Source organism: Geotrypetes seraphini, chromosome 15 (assembly GCF_902459505.1).
Source record: "Geotrypetes seraphini chromosome 15, aGeoSer1.1, whole genome shotgun sequence".
In the NCBI taxonomy this organism is placed as follows: domain Eukaryota; kingdom Metazoa; phylum Chordata; class Amphibia; order Gymnophiona; family Dermophiidae; genus Geotrypetes; species Geotrypetes seraphini.
The window spans coordinates 20,706,082-20,724,359 of NC_047098.1; the positions used below are offsets into that span (position 1 = coordinate 20,706,082).

General features: G+C 43.7%; 1 protein-coding gene across 3 annotated transcripts in view; it reads right to left on the reverse strand.

The window, feature by feature from the left end:
• VWA1 (von Willebrand factor A domain containing 1) overlaps positions 1-18,278 on the reverse strand; it is a 52,478-nt gene that overhangs the window by 14,713 nt on the left and 19,487 nt on the right. For all 3 annotated transcript variants that reach the window (XM_033922816.1, XM_033922817.1, XM_033922815.1), the window contains exon 2: positions 7,982-8,545. In XM_033922816.1, the coding sequence (XP_033778707.1) occupies positions 7,982-8,545 (564 nt within the window). The remainder of the gene's footprint in view (positions 1-7,981; positions 8,546-18,278) is intronic.

The following is an 18,278-nucleotide window of genomic DNA, read 5'->3' on the forward strand; positions in this document are numbered from 1 at the left end:
TTGAGAGTGCTTGTAGACAACTCAATGAAGCCCCCACTTGGAATACTGTGTCCAACACCGGTCGCCGTACATGAAAAAGGTCATAGTACTACCCAAAAGGGTCCAGAGAACAGCGACAAAAATGGTTAAGAGGCAGGAGGAGTTGCCGTACAGTGAGAGATTAGAGAAACTGGTCCTCTTCTCCCTTGAGAAGAGGAGACTGAGAGGGGACATGATCGAAACATTCAAGATGTTGAAGGGAATAGACTTAGTAGAGAAAGAGAGATTGTTCACCCTTTCTAAGATGAAGAGAAAGAGGGGCACTCGCTAAAGTTAAAAGGGGATAGATTCCATACAAACGTAAGGAAGTTCTTCTTCACCCAGAGTGGTAGAAAACTGGAACGCTCTTCCGGAGTCTGTCATAGGGGAAATCACCCTCCAGGGTTTCAAGAAAAGGTTAGATAAGTTCCTGCTGGACCAGAACATACGCAGATAAGGCTACACTGAAATAGGGCCCTGGTCTTTGACCTAAAGGCCGCCGCGTGAGCGGACTGCTGGGCTCGATGGACCACTGGTCTGACCCAGCAGCGGCAATTCTTATAAGAACATAAGAACATAAGCAGTGCCTCCGCCGGGTCAGACCATAGGTCCATCCTGCCCAGCAGTCCGCTCCCGCGGCGGCCCAATCAGGTCACGACCTGTCTGAATCACCAGAAGGGGCTCCCTTGCCACCTTGGTTTCCCATTTGAAGTCCTATCTTCCCATCGGAGTCCTAACCCTCCGGTCTTACACATGCACGACCTGGTTGGGTTTTTATACTTATTACCTGGTTAGCTTTCTATACTTGTGTTACATCCCAGCTCCTCCCTCAGTATCCCACGATCCCTTTATCCCTCAGGAATCCGTCCAATCCCTGTTTGAATCCCTGTACCGTACTCTGCCTGATCACTTCCTCCGGTAGCGCATTCCAAGTGTCCACGACCCTTTGGGTGAAAAAAAACTTCCTTGCATTTGTTTTGAACCTATTTCCCTTCAGTTTCTCCGAATGCCCCTCGTACTTGTTGTCCCCTTCAGTCTGAAGAATCTGTCCCTATCCACCCTCTCTATGCCCCTCATGATCTTGAAGGTCTCTATCATATCTCCCCTGAGCCTCCTTTTTTCCAGAGAGAACATGTTCTTATGTTCATCATATCTATGTTATCTGAATGTTCTAATGTGTACTTAATAGATGTTTCATAAATATTATGCTGACATTGTATCATATCTTTGCTATTTGAATTTCAGCACTGTTAATAAGTATATTTCTGAAACTGTTTCATAGTAGTCCTCTTAAGTTTCAAGCTGCTGATTTGAGTTTACCTTAGGTTTATAGTTGGTCTTTTCACTATGTTACGCTGTTAACAAAATTGAAAGTTTTAGGTTGAACTGTACCTGCCTCAGGTGAATCCCTTCATAAAAGGTGGTTAATAAATCCCAGTAAAGAAATAAATTGCAGCCACCCTTGTGCAAGATGTATTAAAAAATGATTCACACCTTGCCTCTGTCGAGAATGTGTGAAATTCCCAGCTGTGGCAGCATGCAAAACTTTGGGCTAGATTCACTGAGCCCCGTTCCCTGTCCGATCCGTGCCCGATTGCAAGCAGGCTGACGAATTCACAAAAGGCCTGCATGCAAATGGGGATGATCATTGACATGCCCCTCCCCCCACCCACCGCATGGATTGCTAGAGAGCGATCCCGACGCATGCGCAAACCATCTGTAGATGGTCTGAGCATGCGTCTAAGAGCCGCGACTTTTTATTTTCTTTTAACAGCCCAGTGAGCCCGTGATTTTAACCCACAGGCTTGCAGTGCAGGGAAGGGCAGGAGGTCAGGGCTGAGTCGGACGGCAGGAGAGATTCGGGGCAGGCAGAAGATCAGAGCTGAGACGGGGCAGAGAGTAGATCGGGGCAGCAGAAGGCAGGGCAGTCGGAGAGGACCTCAGCGACTGGTCCTCAGTAGTCGCTTACTTTGGATTGGCCAGCCCAGTCAGTGTTGCTTTTTGTTTTATTTTAGTGAATCGCTTCCTTCCTGCTTTACATGCCGATTCCTCTCATTTGCATGAACGGATCGGGATGGGATCGCTACACAGGTTATAAAATCATGAAAGGCATAGAGAGGGTGGAGAGGGACAGATTCTTCAGACTAGCGGGGACAACAAAAACAAGAGGTCACTCAGAAAAACTGAGAGGGAACAGATTCAAAACGAATGCAAGGAAGTTTTTTTTCACTCAGAGGGTGGTGGACACCTGGAACACGCTCCCAAAGGAGGTAATAGGACAGAGTACAATACTGGGTTTCAAAAAGGGACTGGATGACTTCCTGGAAGCGAAGGGGATTGCAGGGTATAGATAGAAGGTTACTCTACAGGATATAAGTGAAAAGCGTATGAGAGTTTTAGGGTAGGAGCACTATCAGGTCCTGGACCTGAGGGGCCGCCGCGTGAGCGGACTGCCGGGCACGATGGACCTCCGGTCTGACCCGACAGAGGCAAGTCTTATGTTCTTATGTAGTGAATCGGGTCGGTCGCAAAGGGCTCGCAAACCGATTGGTACACGATCGGTCGCTTTGTGAATCTAGCCCTTTCTTGTGTAATTTAGCTAGGAGATGCAAATGAGCAAAGAGCTGGTCCTAACTCATACATGAGACCCAAGCTGACTTTTACAAAGCCCCACAATCGCCAACAATAAAATTCAGCGCTTGCCCCATCATGCCTAGTCACTTCAGTCAAGCTTTTCCTGGGATTCCTTGCTCCTGGTCAGATCTGGAGGAGAGCGCTTCCGTCTCTGTCTGGGTCATGCCCCCAACAGGGCTGGCTGCTGCCTTCACAGTTCAGCATCGCCTGCGTGATTCCACATGCTCTGCGATCAGGTGCTGAACCCTGGGAGGTCAGCCATTGTACCTCCAGTTCCGGCAGAAGATCAGAAGCCAGACATATCAGCCATTCCAGGGCCCGGCAGACGAAGTCTCATCCAAAAGGAATTTGTACACTATTTCTCTCCACCCCAGCCTCAACACAATGCCTTGAAACTGCATCATCCACCCACCTTTGATTTGCCTTGACTTATGCGCCTTAATGAATTAATTATAGAGAAGTATATTTTTGCATTTGGTGAATAGTGCTGGGTACACAGTGCTCTGGCATACCCCTGACTGGAAGGATAAACTGCTTAGTATATCTGGCTCTGTGCCAATAGGCTGCCTTAACGCACAGATCTCCCTCTCACTTTACATAAGCCAGCCAATGACTTATCATAAATTGTACTGAAAAACATCAGTATTTGAAAGCATTCCAACTCAACTTATCTTATAAAGAAAGGTCATTTCATGCACAGGACACTTGAATCTCCTCATGCCAGTGGGCATCACGATTCAGTGAGTAAATGGAAACATTTCATCAGATGAAAACATTTCAGGCTCTCCCGAATCTCACTGTTTATCTTGAGGGTAAATGAGCCAACATTTGGACTCATTTTATTAAGGGATTCTCATTTTGTGCACGAGAAGACTTTTTTTTTCCAGAAGGCATGGCCTGTGTTCTCTATTTTGGCCTTAGCAGTGAATTCTACGTTCACCTTTCCAGATCTGCTCCCTTCAACTTTTATTGCGAATTCTTGTGTTCAAGACATTTACCATTTCTGCTCTCTGTTAATAATGATCTTCAGTGGTTTTTCCTGAAGTATACGGAAGCATTTGTTGGTCTGTCTTCGACTACGGAATCCATCTTTTTGAAAGTTATGACCTGGTCAGTTTCCAATCTGCCATTTACTTACAAAGTGCTTGAGATGTTGCAACTTTCTTAATTCATTCACCAACCCAAGTTACAACAATTCTGTGGACTGTCTGACCCAGAATTCACTCTCTTAGATGTAGAGAGTTTAAGTTTTCTCCACATATTTTCAGATATGTTAATTACTCAGTCTTCTGCTTGGCTGGCCCGCCACTCGCAATATTTGAATGTGTTTGGTTCTCCCATTCTCCAGAGACTGGGGGAAGGGGTAAAACACGGACCTCACGGATCTAAACCTGCACTCCTTAAAAATCTGAGGTCCGTGCCACTTTTAGTCTCAGCATAGGTTATGGCTGTTACAGACCTCTATGACAATTTAACTCTGATGGATCCTAATGCTTTTTCCGCCCTAAGCTGAGACTAAAAGTGGTAAAACTTAAAAGTGGCACGGAGGTCGGGGCCAAAGTTTTGCCACTTTTAGTCTCAGCACAGGGAGGGAGAAGCTAAACTGCCATCGAAGTCTGTCAGAGCCATAACCTATGCCGAGACTAACAAAAATAGATTCTCCCAAGCATCATCTACGTTACAATCTACTTCTCAGCAAATCAAAAATGTTCAAACCACTCCTTATGTATCTCCTAATATCATGATAATTCTCATGGAATCCACTTTATGTATTCTGTATCATCTTGACAATCGTATGTAATCCGCCTTGAACTGCAAGGTAATGGCGAAATAGAAATCACTAATGTAATGTAATGTATTCCACGGTTGCCTGTACTTTGTAGGTTGCTTTTCTGTTTGAAAATAAAAATTGATTACACAAAAAGTGGCATGAACCTCAGATTTTTAAGGACGTGCGGGTTTAGATCCGTGAGCTCCATAAGGTCCGCGTTTTACCCCTTCCCAGAGATTGGTTAGATATAACAAGATGCACAGCCTTTTCTCATTATCGTCCCTTTGGAGAGAGCTGAATTTTGCCCAATTAAAAATCTGTTTAAGATTTATTTGTTTAAATCTTGCATTTGAAGAAGAATGAGAATGTTGTCTGAATGCAGTGACATTATTTTCTATTATTTGGGTTGTATGTTTATTTTTATTGGCTTTGTGTATGGTTGATTTCATTACTTTGCATTGGTTTTTGTTGTTTTTATAATTTTTTTAATCTTGTAAATTATAATTTACTACTGGAAACTGCCTATGGGTCGAAAAACAGTAACTCAAACAAGCAAACTAAATAATCGCAGATTCCATTGTAGTCAGGCAAAGTTATTCAGTTTGTGTTGGCATCATACTGGAAAGAAGGAAACCAAGGAAAAAACTGCAGATAAATGTACAAAGATGCAGGCTATGTTTATTATGTCAACTTTAAATGCGGTTAGTATTACCACCCTTTAAACAAACCTAGGGACCCAACACGGTCGGTGTTTCGGTAAACACGCCTTCTTCAGGGGTCCTAGCAAAAATAGACGGAACTGAGAATATACAATAATAAATGTATAACAATCTAAAAATTGGACATGTTATGTGGTGGGGAACTGTTCAAGAAAAAACAGTCATTTAACAATGGACTAAAAATTTTTTTTTTTAAGATCAGTGACAATGAAAATGTGTACATGAAGCCATTGTCACTGATCTTAAAAAAATGTTTTTAGTCCATTGTTAAATTACTGTTTTTCTTGAATAGTTCCCCACCACATAACATGTCCAATTTTTAGATTGTTCTACATTTATTATTGTATATTCTCAGTTCTGTCTATTTATTTTTGCTAGGACCCCTGAAGAAGGCGTGTTTACCGAAACACCGACCGTGTTGGATCCCTAGGTTTGTTTAAAGGGTGGTAATTGTATTGTACTGAGATTTTTTTTTACTGGAAATGTATGTATGCATTGCTTTTCTTATGCTGTGAGCTGCTTAGAACCTCCCCGGTATGGAAGCATATAAATAAAATTATAATAATATTTAGCACAGTGGTTCCCAAACCCTGTCCTGGGGGACCCCCAGCCAGTCGGGTTTACAAGATATCCCTAATGAATATACATGAGAGAGATTTGCATATAATGGAAGCGACAGATATGCAAATCTCTCTCATGCATATTCATTAGGGATATCTTGAAAACCCGACTGGCTGGGGGTCCCCCAGGACAGGGTTTGGGAACCACTGATTTAGCAGCTCCTGTGCAAGAGAGGTAAATAATCCACCATTTCCTCAGTGTTAGGGTTTTTTTTTTTCCCACTGTTGTTCTGTTGTACATTTTGAAGACAAAGACTTTGATTTCACAAAATTTCCACTGAGCTGGGATGCAGCCTTTTTAGGTGAAATGTGGCCATGTTAGGTGCAGTTTTATTTTCCTATCAATAAATCGTGGAATTTTACTTTGGACATTATTTGGTGCTATCGTTTGTCTTCTGCTAACAGTTTAGGATCTGCTTCTTTGGTTTCCTATATGCAGTCAGCCAAATTTGTATCTCCAAAGAGCTCTATAACCTAGGCCAGGGGTAGGCAATTCCGGTCCTCGAGAGCCGGAGCCAGGTCAGGTTTTCAGGATCTCCACAATAAATATGCATGAGATAGATTTGCATCTCAAGGAGGCAGTGCATGCAAATCCATCTCACACATATTCATTGTGGAGATCCTGAAAACCTGACCTGGCTCCAGCTCTCGAGGACCGGAATTGCCTACCGCTGACCTAGGCAGTTGCCTCTCACACTCATCGTGAAGTACAGCCCTCCATGGAGGGTCAAAGGCAGTAAATGATATAGGAAAAAGTGGCTGACACAAACTCTGGGTATGACCCTTGGTGCATATGCATTGTGCCTTCCTTCTGTTAGAGCAGGGATCTCAAAGTCCCTCCTTGAGGGCCGCAATCCAGTCGGGTTTTCAGGATTTCTCCAATGAATATGCATTGAAGCAGTGCATGCACATAGATCTCATGCATAGTCATTGGGGAAATCCTGAAAACCCGACTGGATTGTGGCCCTCGAGGAGGGACTTTGAGACCCCTGTGTTAGAGTGTTTCTCTAAACATGGTTATGAGAAAGTTACCATATTTAACAATGGACAAACCTAGACGCCCGGTTCCACCCCCAGCCCCGCCTTGTTCCGCCTTCAAACCACCCCATTCTGCCTCCAGCTCCGCCCCCGAAATGCCTCACCTCTTTTTCCCCCCAACCTTCAGGCCGCATCTGGAGAGCCTCCAGCGTGGTGACATCATCCACGCATGCTTGTTGAAGGCCCTCCAGATGTGGTAAGAGCTCGGGGCTTTCCAAAGCCCGGACAAACTGCTGGAATGCTTCGTCTAATCTAATCTAATCTAATCCTTAGGTTTGTATACCGCATCTTCTCCACGTTCGTAGAGCTCGGCACGGTTTACAGGAGATGTAATAGGAAGGAACTACAATAAAGGGTTAGAGGTCGAAGAATATTTAGAGGACTAGGGAAGCCAGATATGAAGAGATTTTGAGGGCTTGGGATACCAAAGTTGGAGGGAGGCTTACAATTTTTGAGAAAGCCAGGTTTTCAGCTCTCTACAAACAATAGACAATGATCCTTCGAGAACCTTAAGATCTGCATCTCAGTACCTTTAAACATTATTAGCACTCGCAGGACTTCTTCATTTGCAATCACAGCCCCTTAAATCTGGAATTCTTTACCTCCATACATTAGGGCTGAACAAAATTTAGATAAATTAAAGGGAAACCTTAACTGTTTCCTTTTTAAAGATGCATTTGAATGCTAAATGATCTCAGGGTCTGTCCTAGCTGATAACCAAATTAATTCCTTTCATCTCATTAGCGAGATCTTCTCCACCACCCTTCTGTCTTTCCCTTATTTGTTCTCTTTTCTTCTAAATTGTATTTCCCCCACTTTCCTCTTGTTTTCATGTTTTTCAGTCATCAATAAGTACGTTAAACGTCCCCCCTTTTTTTATTGATTAGCGTTTCATCAAATTTTAATAAACTTGAAACTTGAAACAATGATATAAATATCCCCAGCATCGCCAACCACAGCTTGGAATGGATGAACCATGGTTAAATCTAGCAGTGAGATCCCACTATATCTCGCATCAGTCACTTGTACCCCAAACGAGGTGCCCTTGAATGGGCTATAGCAGTTGCCGGGTTTTGGAAAGTCCGTCCGGAAAACCGGACAATCCTCTAAAAAGAGGTCATGTCTGGGTTTTCTCGGACGTTTGGTAACCTTAACCATATTAGTATTATATAATACTGTACCTATGATGGAATCCCTCAAGCTTTTGGTGATAATTGGGAGGTCATCCACATCCACAAAATGCAGGTGATCCTCTGGAGGTTCACTGGCGGCTGCCGAGAGCTCCCTGTAATTCCCTCGACCAGTGCTGACAACAAACACTGTCACACCCATGTCCTTCAAGAGCTTCATGGGTTCGGCGATGTCATCAGTTGAAATACCATCCGTTACCCATACCAAGACCTTTGGGACGCTGGCCCTTGCCCCTGCCTGCTCTGTGAAGAGTTTTTCCTTGGCAAAGGACAAAGCTTGGCCGGTATTTGTATCACCCATGTATTGTTTTGTGTCCTGAATGGCTTTTTGCACAGCGTGGCTAGAGGCATGCTGGTTAAACGGGAATTCCAGGACCGGAGTGGTGCTGATATGAATAATACTGGTCTGGACATCATTAGGACCAAAGGTGAAGGGCTGCAAGAGCCCACCAATAAATCCTTTCACGTTGGCAAATTCATAATACGAGACACTTCCTGAGCTGTCCAGAAGGAAGAGGATATCGCCTTCACAGTCCGGAATAAATGGCGGAGGATCTGTGAGAGACAAAAAGAAAAAAAATATTAAGATTCTCTTACACTAATATGCTGTGTCTATCAGAAACTTCCTGGATGGATTCAAAAAGCATTCCTGGAGGTGTTGGGCTCTTTATTCCTAAGCCCGTCTTATGAATCACACAGTCCTACAAGTGGCAAGATTCTGTATCCCTTTGCTTGTCCCTTTAACCCTTTGTCTTCATCCCAGTCCTCAATTCAGGTTTCAGGATATCCCTAATGATGTGCAAGATTTCCATGTTTCCTACCTCCACTGTATGTAGGTGTCGCTCATGCATAGTTATTAGGGGTATCCTGAAAACCTGAAACATTGGTGGCCCTTGGGCAATGGGAGTGAAGACCACGGCCTTGAGCTATACATTCCTAGAAGTTATAAGGTTTCTATCTTTGTATTCATTCACTTATAGGTGATGAAGTCTCTTTCTCTCTGCCAATCCCCTAAGCCAGTTCAAATCCCCTAAGCCCTAAATTCAAATTAAGGGCCCTAAAGGAGGGACCACCAGAGTGGGGACGTCTTTCTCAGTAGATCTAGGAGCAGCTGCAAGTGGCACTCCTGAACCGTAGAGGCTGCTTAGAGAGGATTTATGCCACTGCTCTGAACCACCAAGTCCTAGAAATACAAGGTGCTGATATTTCAAAATGATTGGGCATACCAAACACAACACAAATTGCCCCTCCATGGGCATATATAAAGGAGTTTGCTCAATATTGGAAGTACCCACTGAGTTGGCTCCTATGGATGGGATTTAGCTTATTTCCTTTTCAACTAAAGTAAAAACTTAAGTTTATAGACCGGGTTATCTCCTCGACTCGGTTAACAATCATAAACTAATGATAACAACAAACAATATTGATGAATAAGTACAAAAAGGAAAGATAAACCGAAGGATCTAGGAAAAACAATAAGAAAAATGAAATTACATTCAGGTATGATTTGAGTAGAGCCCATAAGATCTGTAAAGAAAAACCCCCCAAACATTATCAGATTACTACAATTTTATAAGATCTTTTGATTTGCTAAACTCCAAAGTTGAAATCCAGCAGAGATCTGTTAGTCAGAATACCAAAAGAAGAGCTTGTGAAACCTTTCTGCCCTGAAATCCAATCTCTAAATGTTAAATGGTTTGATTCTAGGCAGGAAAAGAAGAACAGCAAATCTTTTGAATCAATCGTGGACATTTAGCTTCTTTCCTCTCTGTTGACTCAGTTATGTACAGTGTCATTGCCAGGGGTTAGCAAATTTGTTTGTTCCCCTTTACTAAATCTTAGAATGCTCCATCTAGCTGTTCTCTCTACAAACAATAAGCAATGATATAAATATCCTTAGTATCACCCACCACAGCTTGGAATGTAAGCTCCCACTACATCCCGCATCAGCTACTTGTCCCCCAAAAGAGGTGCCCTTGAATGGGCTATAGAAACAAGACACAGAAACTATGATTTTTTTTAAAACTTGATAGTATACTGCTTCCTGTTGTCTCTTATCTCTTACAGAAATGCATCATGCCTTATGGTTTCCAGTTCTGGCTGATGGAGAATGCCGAGATCTTATTATAAAGCTAGAGATTAATCAGCCTTACCATGCCCCAGAGAGTTATAATGACTAATGGTATGCCAAAGACCCTGAGGGGCAAAGCAAGTAAATCTAGAGAATGACATGGAGACAGGTATTAGCAGTTATCCACTGGGCAGGCATGGTGACAGAGGTCCATGGGGATGGAGAGGGGACAGGGACAAACTTTGTCCCCATGTTATTCTCTAAAAACTTGACAAAACATAACATATTTGTACAAAATGTAAAAACTTAACACGCTAGACAACTGGCAACTGAATCAAATCATTAAAAAACCTGCAGAAACTGCTTTTGGATTTAAATGAACTACTGTTAAATTATATCATTTGGGTCTTGTCTGCCTTTGATGTCGCAACAAGTCTCTTGTCTGCTGATCAGAGTCCTACAACCAGAAAAGTCCTTCCATCATGTGCCCAGCTGCTCAAGCATCTTACTGTTACTACAACAGATTCATCCATCCTTGCTGACATCAAGGAACAGTTCCAAAGTTTAATAGACACATGTTTTCCTGTTCATCCACTACACAGTTCAGGTTCTTTTCTACACCCGTGTCTGAAAGACAATCCAATTGCCTTCCCAGATGATGTAAAAACATACGCAACTGGGTGACCAGAGAATTGGATTGAGGAGAGCGCTTGAATGGTGTACTTGAATTTCACCACGACTTTTGACACGGTTCCCACAGACGACTTATAAATAAACGGAGAGTCCTTGATATAGGACTTAAAATGACCGACTAGATCGGAACCTGGATGAGTAGAAGGTGAAAAATAATGGTAACTGGAGTACATGCCAAGGAAAAAAAACATTACCAGTGATGTGCCGCAGTGCAGAAAGACTGTTAGAAATAGAGGTTGACTGAATTTTGGTTTCAGTTTTGGATTTGACACCAATACAGGCCTGACATCTAGGTTTGAGTTTTAGCTGAAAATTCCAGTGCATTTTCAGTTGACACCAAAACTCCCCTCACCCCTGCGATCACGATGTGCTCCCTCATCTGTCTGACTACTCGTAGGTTCTCTCCAGTCCTGTCTGAAGAAGCCCTAGTAGTCTAATGGCCTCTTCAGTAGCAGAAATGAACCCCAGTAATTCTCTGTAGAAATGGCTTCTGAGATTTCTCGTGGCAGCCTCGCAAGTCTGCTGCAGGAGATCCTGGCAGCCATTTTGAGATTGGAACCAGAATAGGCAGGAGCGAGACTCTTGCCCATGTTGGTTCCAGACTCAAAATGGCTGCAAGGATCTCCCATTATAGTCTTGGCAGCCATTTCTATTGGAAATGGCCATGTGCAGGAGCAAGTGAGGAGGTTCCTGTGCCACTACCCACTAACAATGGGGTAAGCCTAAGAGGAGGCCATGCTGGGGGTGTGGTCTCAGGAGGGGGGCTTCTGCTGGGAGCTGGATGTCAGGAGAGGGCCTTTTTTGGTCAAGTGAAGGCTGTTGGGGGGTGCAGGCTCATTTCTGGTTTTGGTTTTTGTAATGGCGAGATCCTAACAAGAACTGAAGCAGAACAAGACTTAGGGGTGATCGTCAGTGAGAACATGAAGACTGCCAATCAAGTGGCGCAAGCTTCATCCAAGGCAAGGCAAATCATAGGTTGCATACGCAGGAGTTTCGTCAGCCGTAAGCCTGAAGTCATTATGCCATTGTATAGATTCATGGTGAGGCCCCACCTGGAATACTGTGTGCAATTCTGGAGGCCGCATTACTGTAAGGATGTGCTGAGACTGGAGTTGGTCCAGAGAATGGCCACCCGGATGGTCTCAGGACTCAAGGATCTCCCGTATGAGGAACGGCTGGATAAGTTGCAGCTGTACTCACTCGAGGAACGCAGAGAGAGGGGTGACATGATCGAGACATTCAAGTATCTCACGGGCCGTATCGAGGTGGAAGAAGATATCTTCTTTTTCAAGGGTCCCGCGGCAACAAGGGGGCATCCGTGGAAAATCAGGGGCGGGAAACTTCACGGGGACACCAGGAAATTCTTTTTCACTGAAAGGGTGGTTGATCGTTGGAATAGTCTTCCACTTCAGGTTATTGAGGCCAGCAGCGTGCCTGATTTTAGGGCCAAATGGGATAGACACGTGGGATCTATTCACAGAGAAAGGTAGGGGAGGGTCATTGGGGTGGGCAGACTAGATGGGCCGTGGCCCTTATCTGCCATCTATTTCTTTGTTTCTATGTAAACCGAGCAGTCAATTTCAGTTACAAATTCAGTTTTGGTCAGGCCATAGTTGGGAAAATCAGAAGAGACTTTTCAACCTATGAACACAAGTGTTTTGTCCGAATCATTCAGTAACTATTTCTCTGGCATTTGAAGTTTTGCACATCTCCTTTGGTTTTTCCTCTTATTGCCATTGAGAACAAATCTAGCATTCAAAGAGCACATTGCCTTATTTGCTATTATTTTGCATTAAAGTCATACACAGTGATGGGACGGTGGGTTCGGCTATAGGAGCCAAGGCTCTTGGTCGGATTACACAATTCTGAGTGTATGTGAAAATTGTATTACCTCACTTCTTAATACCTATATTTAAGATCCATTTTTGACTTTCATATGTTGAGAAGTCTTGGTTCCTGTTACACTTTTTTTTTATCCTGGAGGAAAGGCAGGATAGGTGAGATATGATAAAGATACATAATTCCAAAGTATAAATGCACAGAAAGCAGGTGGGCACAAACTCAGAAATAAGGAAATGTTTATTTATGGAAAGGGTTTTGGATATGTCGAAAGCAGTATTTTAATTCAAGAAAGTATAGGACGAGAACAGCATAACTCTGAGGGAGAGGAAGGGATTGCAGAATTCAGCCTTTGGGGTAGACAGGCAGACTGAATAGGCCAAGTGGTCTTTTATCGGCCATCTTTTTCTCTGTTTTCATTTTCCTATCAAAAAAGCAGCTGTCCAGTGGTAGCCCAACAGCCAACCAACGCAGTTATCCTCCACTTAATATAATCAATTAAATAAACAAGGAATGTCCATGAATCCTCTTTCCAAGCAGGTCCCTCCAGACTAAAGGAAATACTGAAGGCCATAAACAGGAAAGCGCCTTGAAAATATTTCAAGTATTTCATTAACTGCCAATCAGTTCTGCCAGATAAGTCTAATGTAGTTGATTTAAAAAAAAAATATATATATATATAAGTTCAATCAGGTTCAGGGCACACCTAGAAGTACATTTCCTGTTCTGGAAACATTCCAGAACTAACACAGAAATACCTTGCAGCAAAGCTGAAATGGAAACGCAAAACTGCCATGAGATTCAGCCCCGGCCCCAGCCCCAGCATGACAGGTGCTGGGTGGGACTGGGATGGCAAAACAGAAAGGAAAAGAGGTTTACCCTTCAATGCACTCATTCTTTCACTGTAACAGTTTGTCCATATTTTTGTGTGCGTTACCTTGGAAACCGCTGAGATTTCCGGCGGTATAAAATTTTAAAAAAAATAAAACCAAAGACTGGTCTTTGTGACATTGACATAAAGCATCAGATTACTGCGTCTCAATGGACATGAATCTGGACTTGGAGGATGAGATGTATGGCGTCTGCATCTATGAGACAAACATGGTTTTTCTTGTTACACAGAGCATTTTGGACCCCTGTTCGATTACAAAAATTAGATAAGAACATAAGCGTCGCCTCTGCTGAGTCAGACCATGGGTCCATCTCGCCCAGCAGTCCGCTCCCGCGGCGGCCTCCCAGGTCCATGACCTGTATGTGATCTTTTACCTAAAACATTTTATTCCCTAATTACTTAATATCCTGTATAGAAACCATCTAACTATACCCTTCAATCCCCTTTTCCTTCAGGAAATCATCCAATCCCTTTTTGAAACCCAAAATCGTACTCTGTCCTACCACCTCCTCTGGAAGCGCATTCCAGGCATCCACCACCCTTTGAGTGAAGAAGAACTTCCTAGCGTTTGTTCTGACACTGTCACCTTTCAGTTTTTTTGAATGCCCTCTTGTTTTTGTTGCCCCCGCTAGTCTGAAGAATCTGTCCCTCCCCACCTTCTCTATCCCCTTCAAGATCTTATAAGTTTCTATCATATCCCCTCTAAGTCTCCGCTTTTCCAGGGAAAAGAGCCCCAGCTTCTCTAGCCTTTCCGCATATAGAAGGTTTTCCATACCCTTTATCATCCTTCTGGCTCTTCTCTGGACCCTCTCGAATATCGCCATATCCTTCTTAAGGTACGGCGACCAGTATTGAATGCAGTACTCCAGTTGCGGGCGCACCATCGTCCGATACAGTGGCTAGATAACTTCCTTCGTTCTGGTCGTTATACCTTTTTTGATAGCTCCAAGTCTAATAGATGCTGGCACTGTCATCTCGAAGTTGGGACATTGGATCACCTATTGTACTATTGTCCTTTGATACTTAAATTTTGGAGATCCATTTGGGATCAAGTGAACAAAATATTGGAAAATCCAGTGGCATTGACGTACAATACCATCCTATTTGGTACATTAATGAGGGCTAAAAGCCAAATATCTGCTTGGAATAACAAACTTCTCTTTATAATGACAGGGGTGGCCATACAACTTATTTTGAGGAACTGGAAAAACTGGGATTGGTTAAATGATACTTTTTGGTGGGAATCTCTAAGTCATACTTTTAAAATGGAACATATGATGGCCATACAACAGGGACATTACAAGAAGTTTAGTGAGCCATTGACAAAATTCTGTAAGGAGTAATCGTTGATCTTACCCTTTGATAATACATGTCCAGGGTATGTGGGTTAGATATTTTTTAAATTTGAGCGCGAAATTTTGGATACGTAGACGGGGATGATATATGTGTATGTCATAGAATATAATTTTGATTGAATTTAAATGCTGTTATAGTATAAAATGACTGTATATATATATGTTGCACTTATTTTTGGCTTTAAAATGAATAAAGATAAATATAGGAAGCCAATATTCTACTAAAAATATTGGTGAAAACATCAACAAATTTACATGTACGGTACAGATGACAAATCCAGAGATGTAGTTAAGAATCGAACCAGGACTGGCTCAGTCTCTCCTTTATGAAATGTGTACTGTTTCCTGCTTCAGATACTGATCGTCTAGCTCAGGGGTAGGCAATTCCGGTCCTCGAGAACCGGAGCCCAGTCAGATTTTCAGGATCTCCACAATAAACATACATGAGATAGATTTGCATCTCAAGGAGGCAGTGCAGTGCAGGCAAATCCATCTCATACATATTCATTGTGGAGACCCTGAAAACCTGACCTGGCTCCGGCTCTCGAGGACTGGAATTGCCTATCCCTGGTCTAGCTGATCCTATCAAGATAGACTCCACCCCAGTTCAATTAGACCACAGGTGTCAAAGTCGGTCCTTGAGGGCCGGAATCCAGTCGGGTTTTCAGGATTTCCCCAATGAATATGCATGAGATCTATGTGCATGCACTGCTTTCAATGCATATTCATTGGGGAAATCCTGAAAACCCGACTGGATTACGGCCCTCGAGGAGGGACTTTGACACCCCTGAATTAGACACTAACCCCCTCTTCTACAAAACTGCGCTAGCGGTTTTTAGCGCAGAAAGCCGCGCTGAATGGCCCGTGCTGCTCCCGACGCTCAAAGGAACTCAATGAGCATCAGGAGCAGCGCGGCTCTCTGGGCTAAAAAACACTAGCACAGTTTCGTTGAAGAGGGTATAAGGTAAAAATACTCAAAATCATTCTGGATCAAAACCTCTCTTTTCACCAGCAAATCAGCTCAGTAGTCAGTACATGCTTCTATAAGTTAAAACTCATTTGATCTCTTACATCACTGCTTGACTCTCCCTCTAAATATTCTCATCCATTCCCCTAATCATTTCCAACACTGATTACCTTAATACCCTTTACCAAGGTATAAATAAAAAAGAATACGTAGGCTACAAATCTTACAAAATACTGCCATTAAACTTATCTACCAGGCAAAAAAATTTGACCACATCTACGTGATGCCCCCTGGCTTCCAATCCCTCAGCGCATCACATTCATAAGCAGTTTGCGACCCTGACCCGATTCAGTAACCTTCCTCCCGATCTGATCTGCACCCGATCCGTGCATGCAAATGAGGGGAAAAGGCATGCAAAAGTAGGAAGGCAGCGATTCACTAATCACAATCAGGAACACCAACTGGTCCGGCCGATCACAAAAGGAAGCGACTGCTGGGGACCAGTGGCTCACGTCCTTTCCATACTGCTCTCTGCCACCCTTCGAGCCTGTGGTATTAAACCGTGGGTTTAAAGTGGGGCTGCACTATGGCGTGTTCTGTTCCAGACAGGAAGTCCACCCTGCCGCCGTACAATCTTGCCGTAGAGGATGAGCTCCTGGAAGAGACCGCTGGGCAGAACTGAGCTGATGCATCGGCAGTGCGGCCAAGAAGGCCCCAGCCAGGGACAGACAGAACCTGGCCACCACACAGACAGCATGGCGGCGAGCAGCAAAGGGGCAAGAGCAAAGTGGAAATGACCAATCAGAATGGTGCACAAAAGAGTGTCTTTCAACTCATCTGATAAATCCAATGGTCTTTATTCATCCAAAATAATTCATACATCCAAAGAAATTCAATGACTCGACATGATCATGTTTCGGCCATCCGGCCTGCATCAGGAGTCTACAAATTATTTATATAAACAATAATAAGTGAATAGACATAATTATACATAAAAACATCAAATATTAAAATTAATAAAATATAAAAATATGTCATTTCCACTTTGCTCTTGCCTGTTTGTTTTTTGTGGAATTGTTTCCCCTGTTTTATTGTGGCGAGCAGCAAAGGGCCACAAGATGCCCCTGTAGGGAGAAAGGGCAACCGCTTTTCAAAAAGAAATCAGCTCTGAGCTCTCTCCCCGCTTGTGCTTTGGCAGCTTTTTTTTTTTTTTTGGTGCTAGTTCAGTTTTGTGGACGAGGGCCTTTGCTGTTAAACCCCCCCACTCCGCCCCCCCTCCCGCTTTGTTTTGGCCTGTGTGGTCTGCGCGTCGGGATTGCTCTTCAGCGATCCCTGCGGTGTGGGGCATGCATCCGATCGCCCCCATTTGCATGAAGACATGTGGATCAGTCGCCTGGGATGACTCGGAAATGGATCGCACCAGGAGGTAAGTGAATCTGGGCCCAGATCACTTGGGTACGATGACTCATTAGTTGGAATGAGTGACAGGCTTTGGGCCAGTGATGAAAACAATCAGACGGGGCCTGGTTCCTTGTGATACTAGCAGGTGAACCATGGGAGGGCCGTGGGCTGGAATTTGCCACTGGACAAGGATAGGTAGATGACGCCCACACAATCTAATAAATTCCCTCGGAACAAGGAGAAAGTCTCTCCCGGGCGGTTTTCTTTCCCAGTGGGTTGAAGCGAATGAAGTTTTGGAATAACAAAGAAGCGAGGCTGCTCATTATCGAGATGCTTTTCAGAGGGTTTGGAGTTTTCCATTTATATGCCGGCAGGTCTTGTCCTGTACAAACACAGAACCTCTTTGTTAGGGGAAGATGTGTGTATTGGTTACCCGGCAACAGCAGAACTAATAATGCACATTTTACACGCCCATCCGCTTTCATCAATCAAATACCGATTGCATGTGCCGTGCAAGATTTGCAGAATATGAGCAGAAATGTGAAGCTTGTGCTCTGGTTAGTTAATATAATATAATTTTTGGCACGAGCAGCAACCCCCAAGCTGCTGTCGCGCCAGCGCGTTGGCCCTTCCTCCGATGTCACTTCCTGGACCCACAAAAGGAATTGACCCCAAAATATCCACAAAGAAGAAAATCCAGAGAAGACCAAAAAAACTCTGTGAAGTGACGATGTTCCCAAATGGACTTTATTTGAAAGTATCAAAGTTCCAAAGGTACACTAAAATCATCCACATAAAATAATTCCATCCACATAAGAGCCTTAAAGGACCTAGTCCGCTAGGGATACAGGACCCAACACGGTCTGCGTTTCGACAAAAAGTCTTCTTCAGGGGTCCCTGGGGGTCCTATAAAGGTGAGTACGTGGGAAACAATTGTGTGGTGAGCCAGAAGTGAGACACTGCTTGTGTATGCAACATTCTAGAGCTCAGTCTGTGATGTCATAATGCCTGATTCCACCAATGCCTAAGCTCCGTCCTCATCTGCGCAAGCCTCAAACACTTTAAAATCA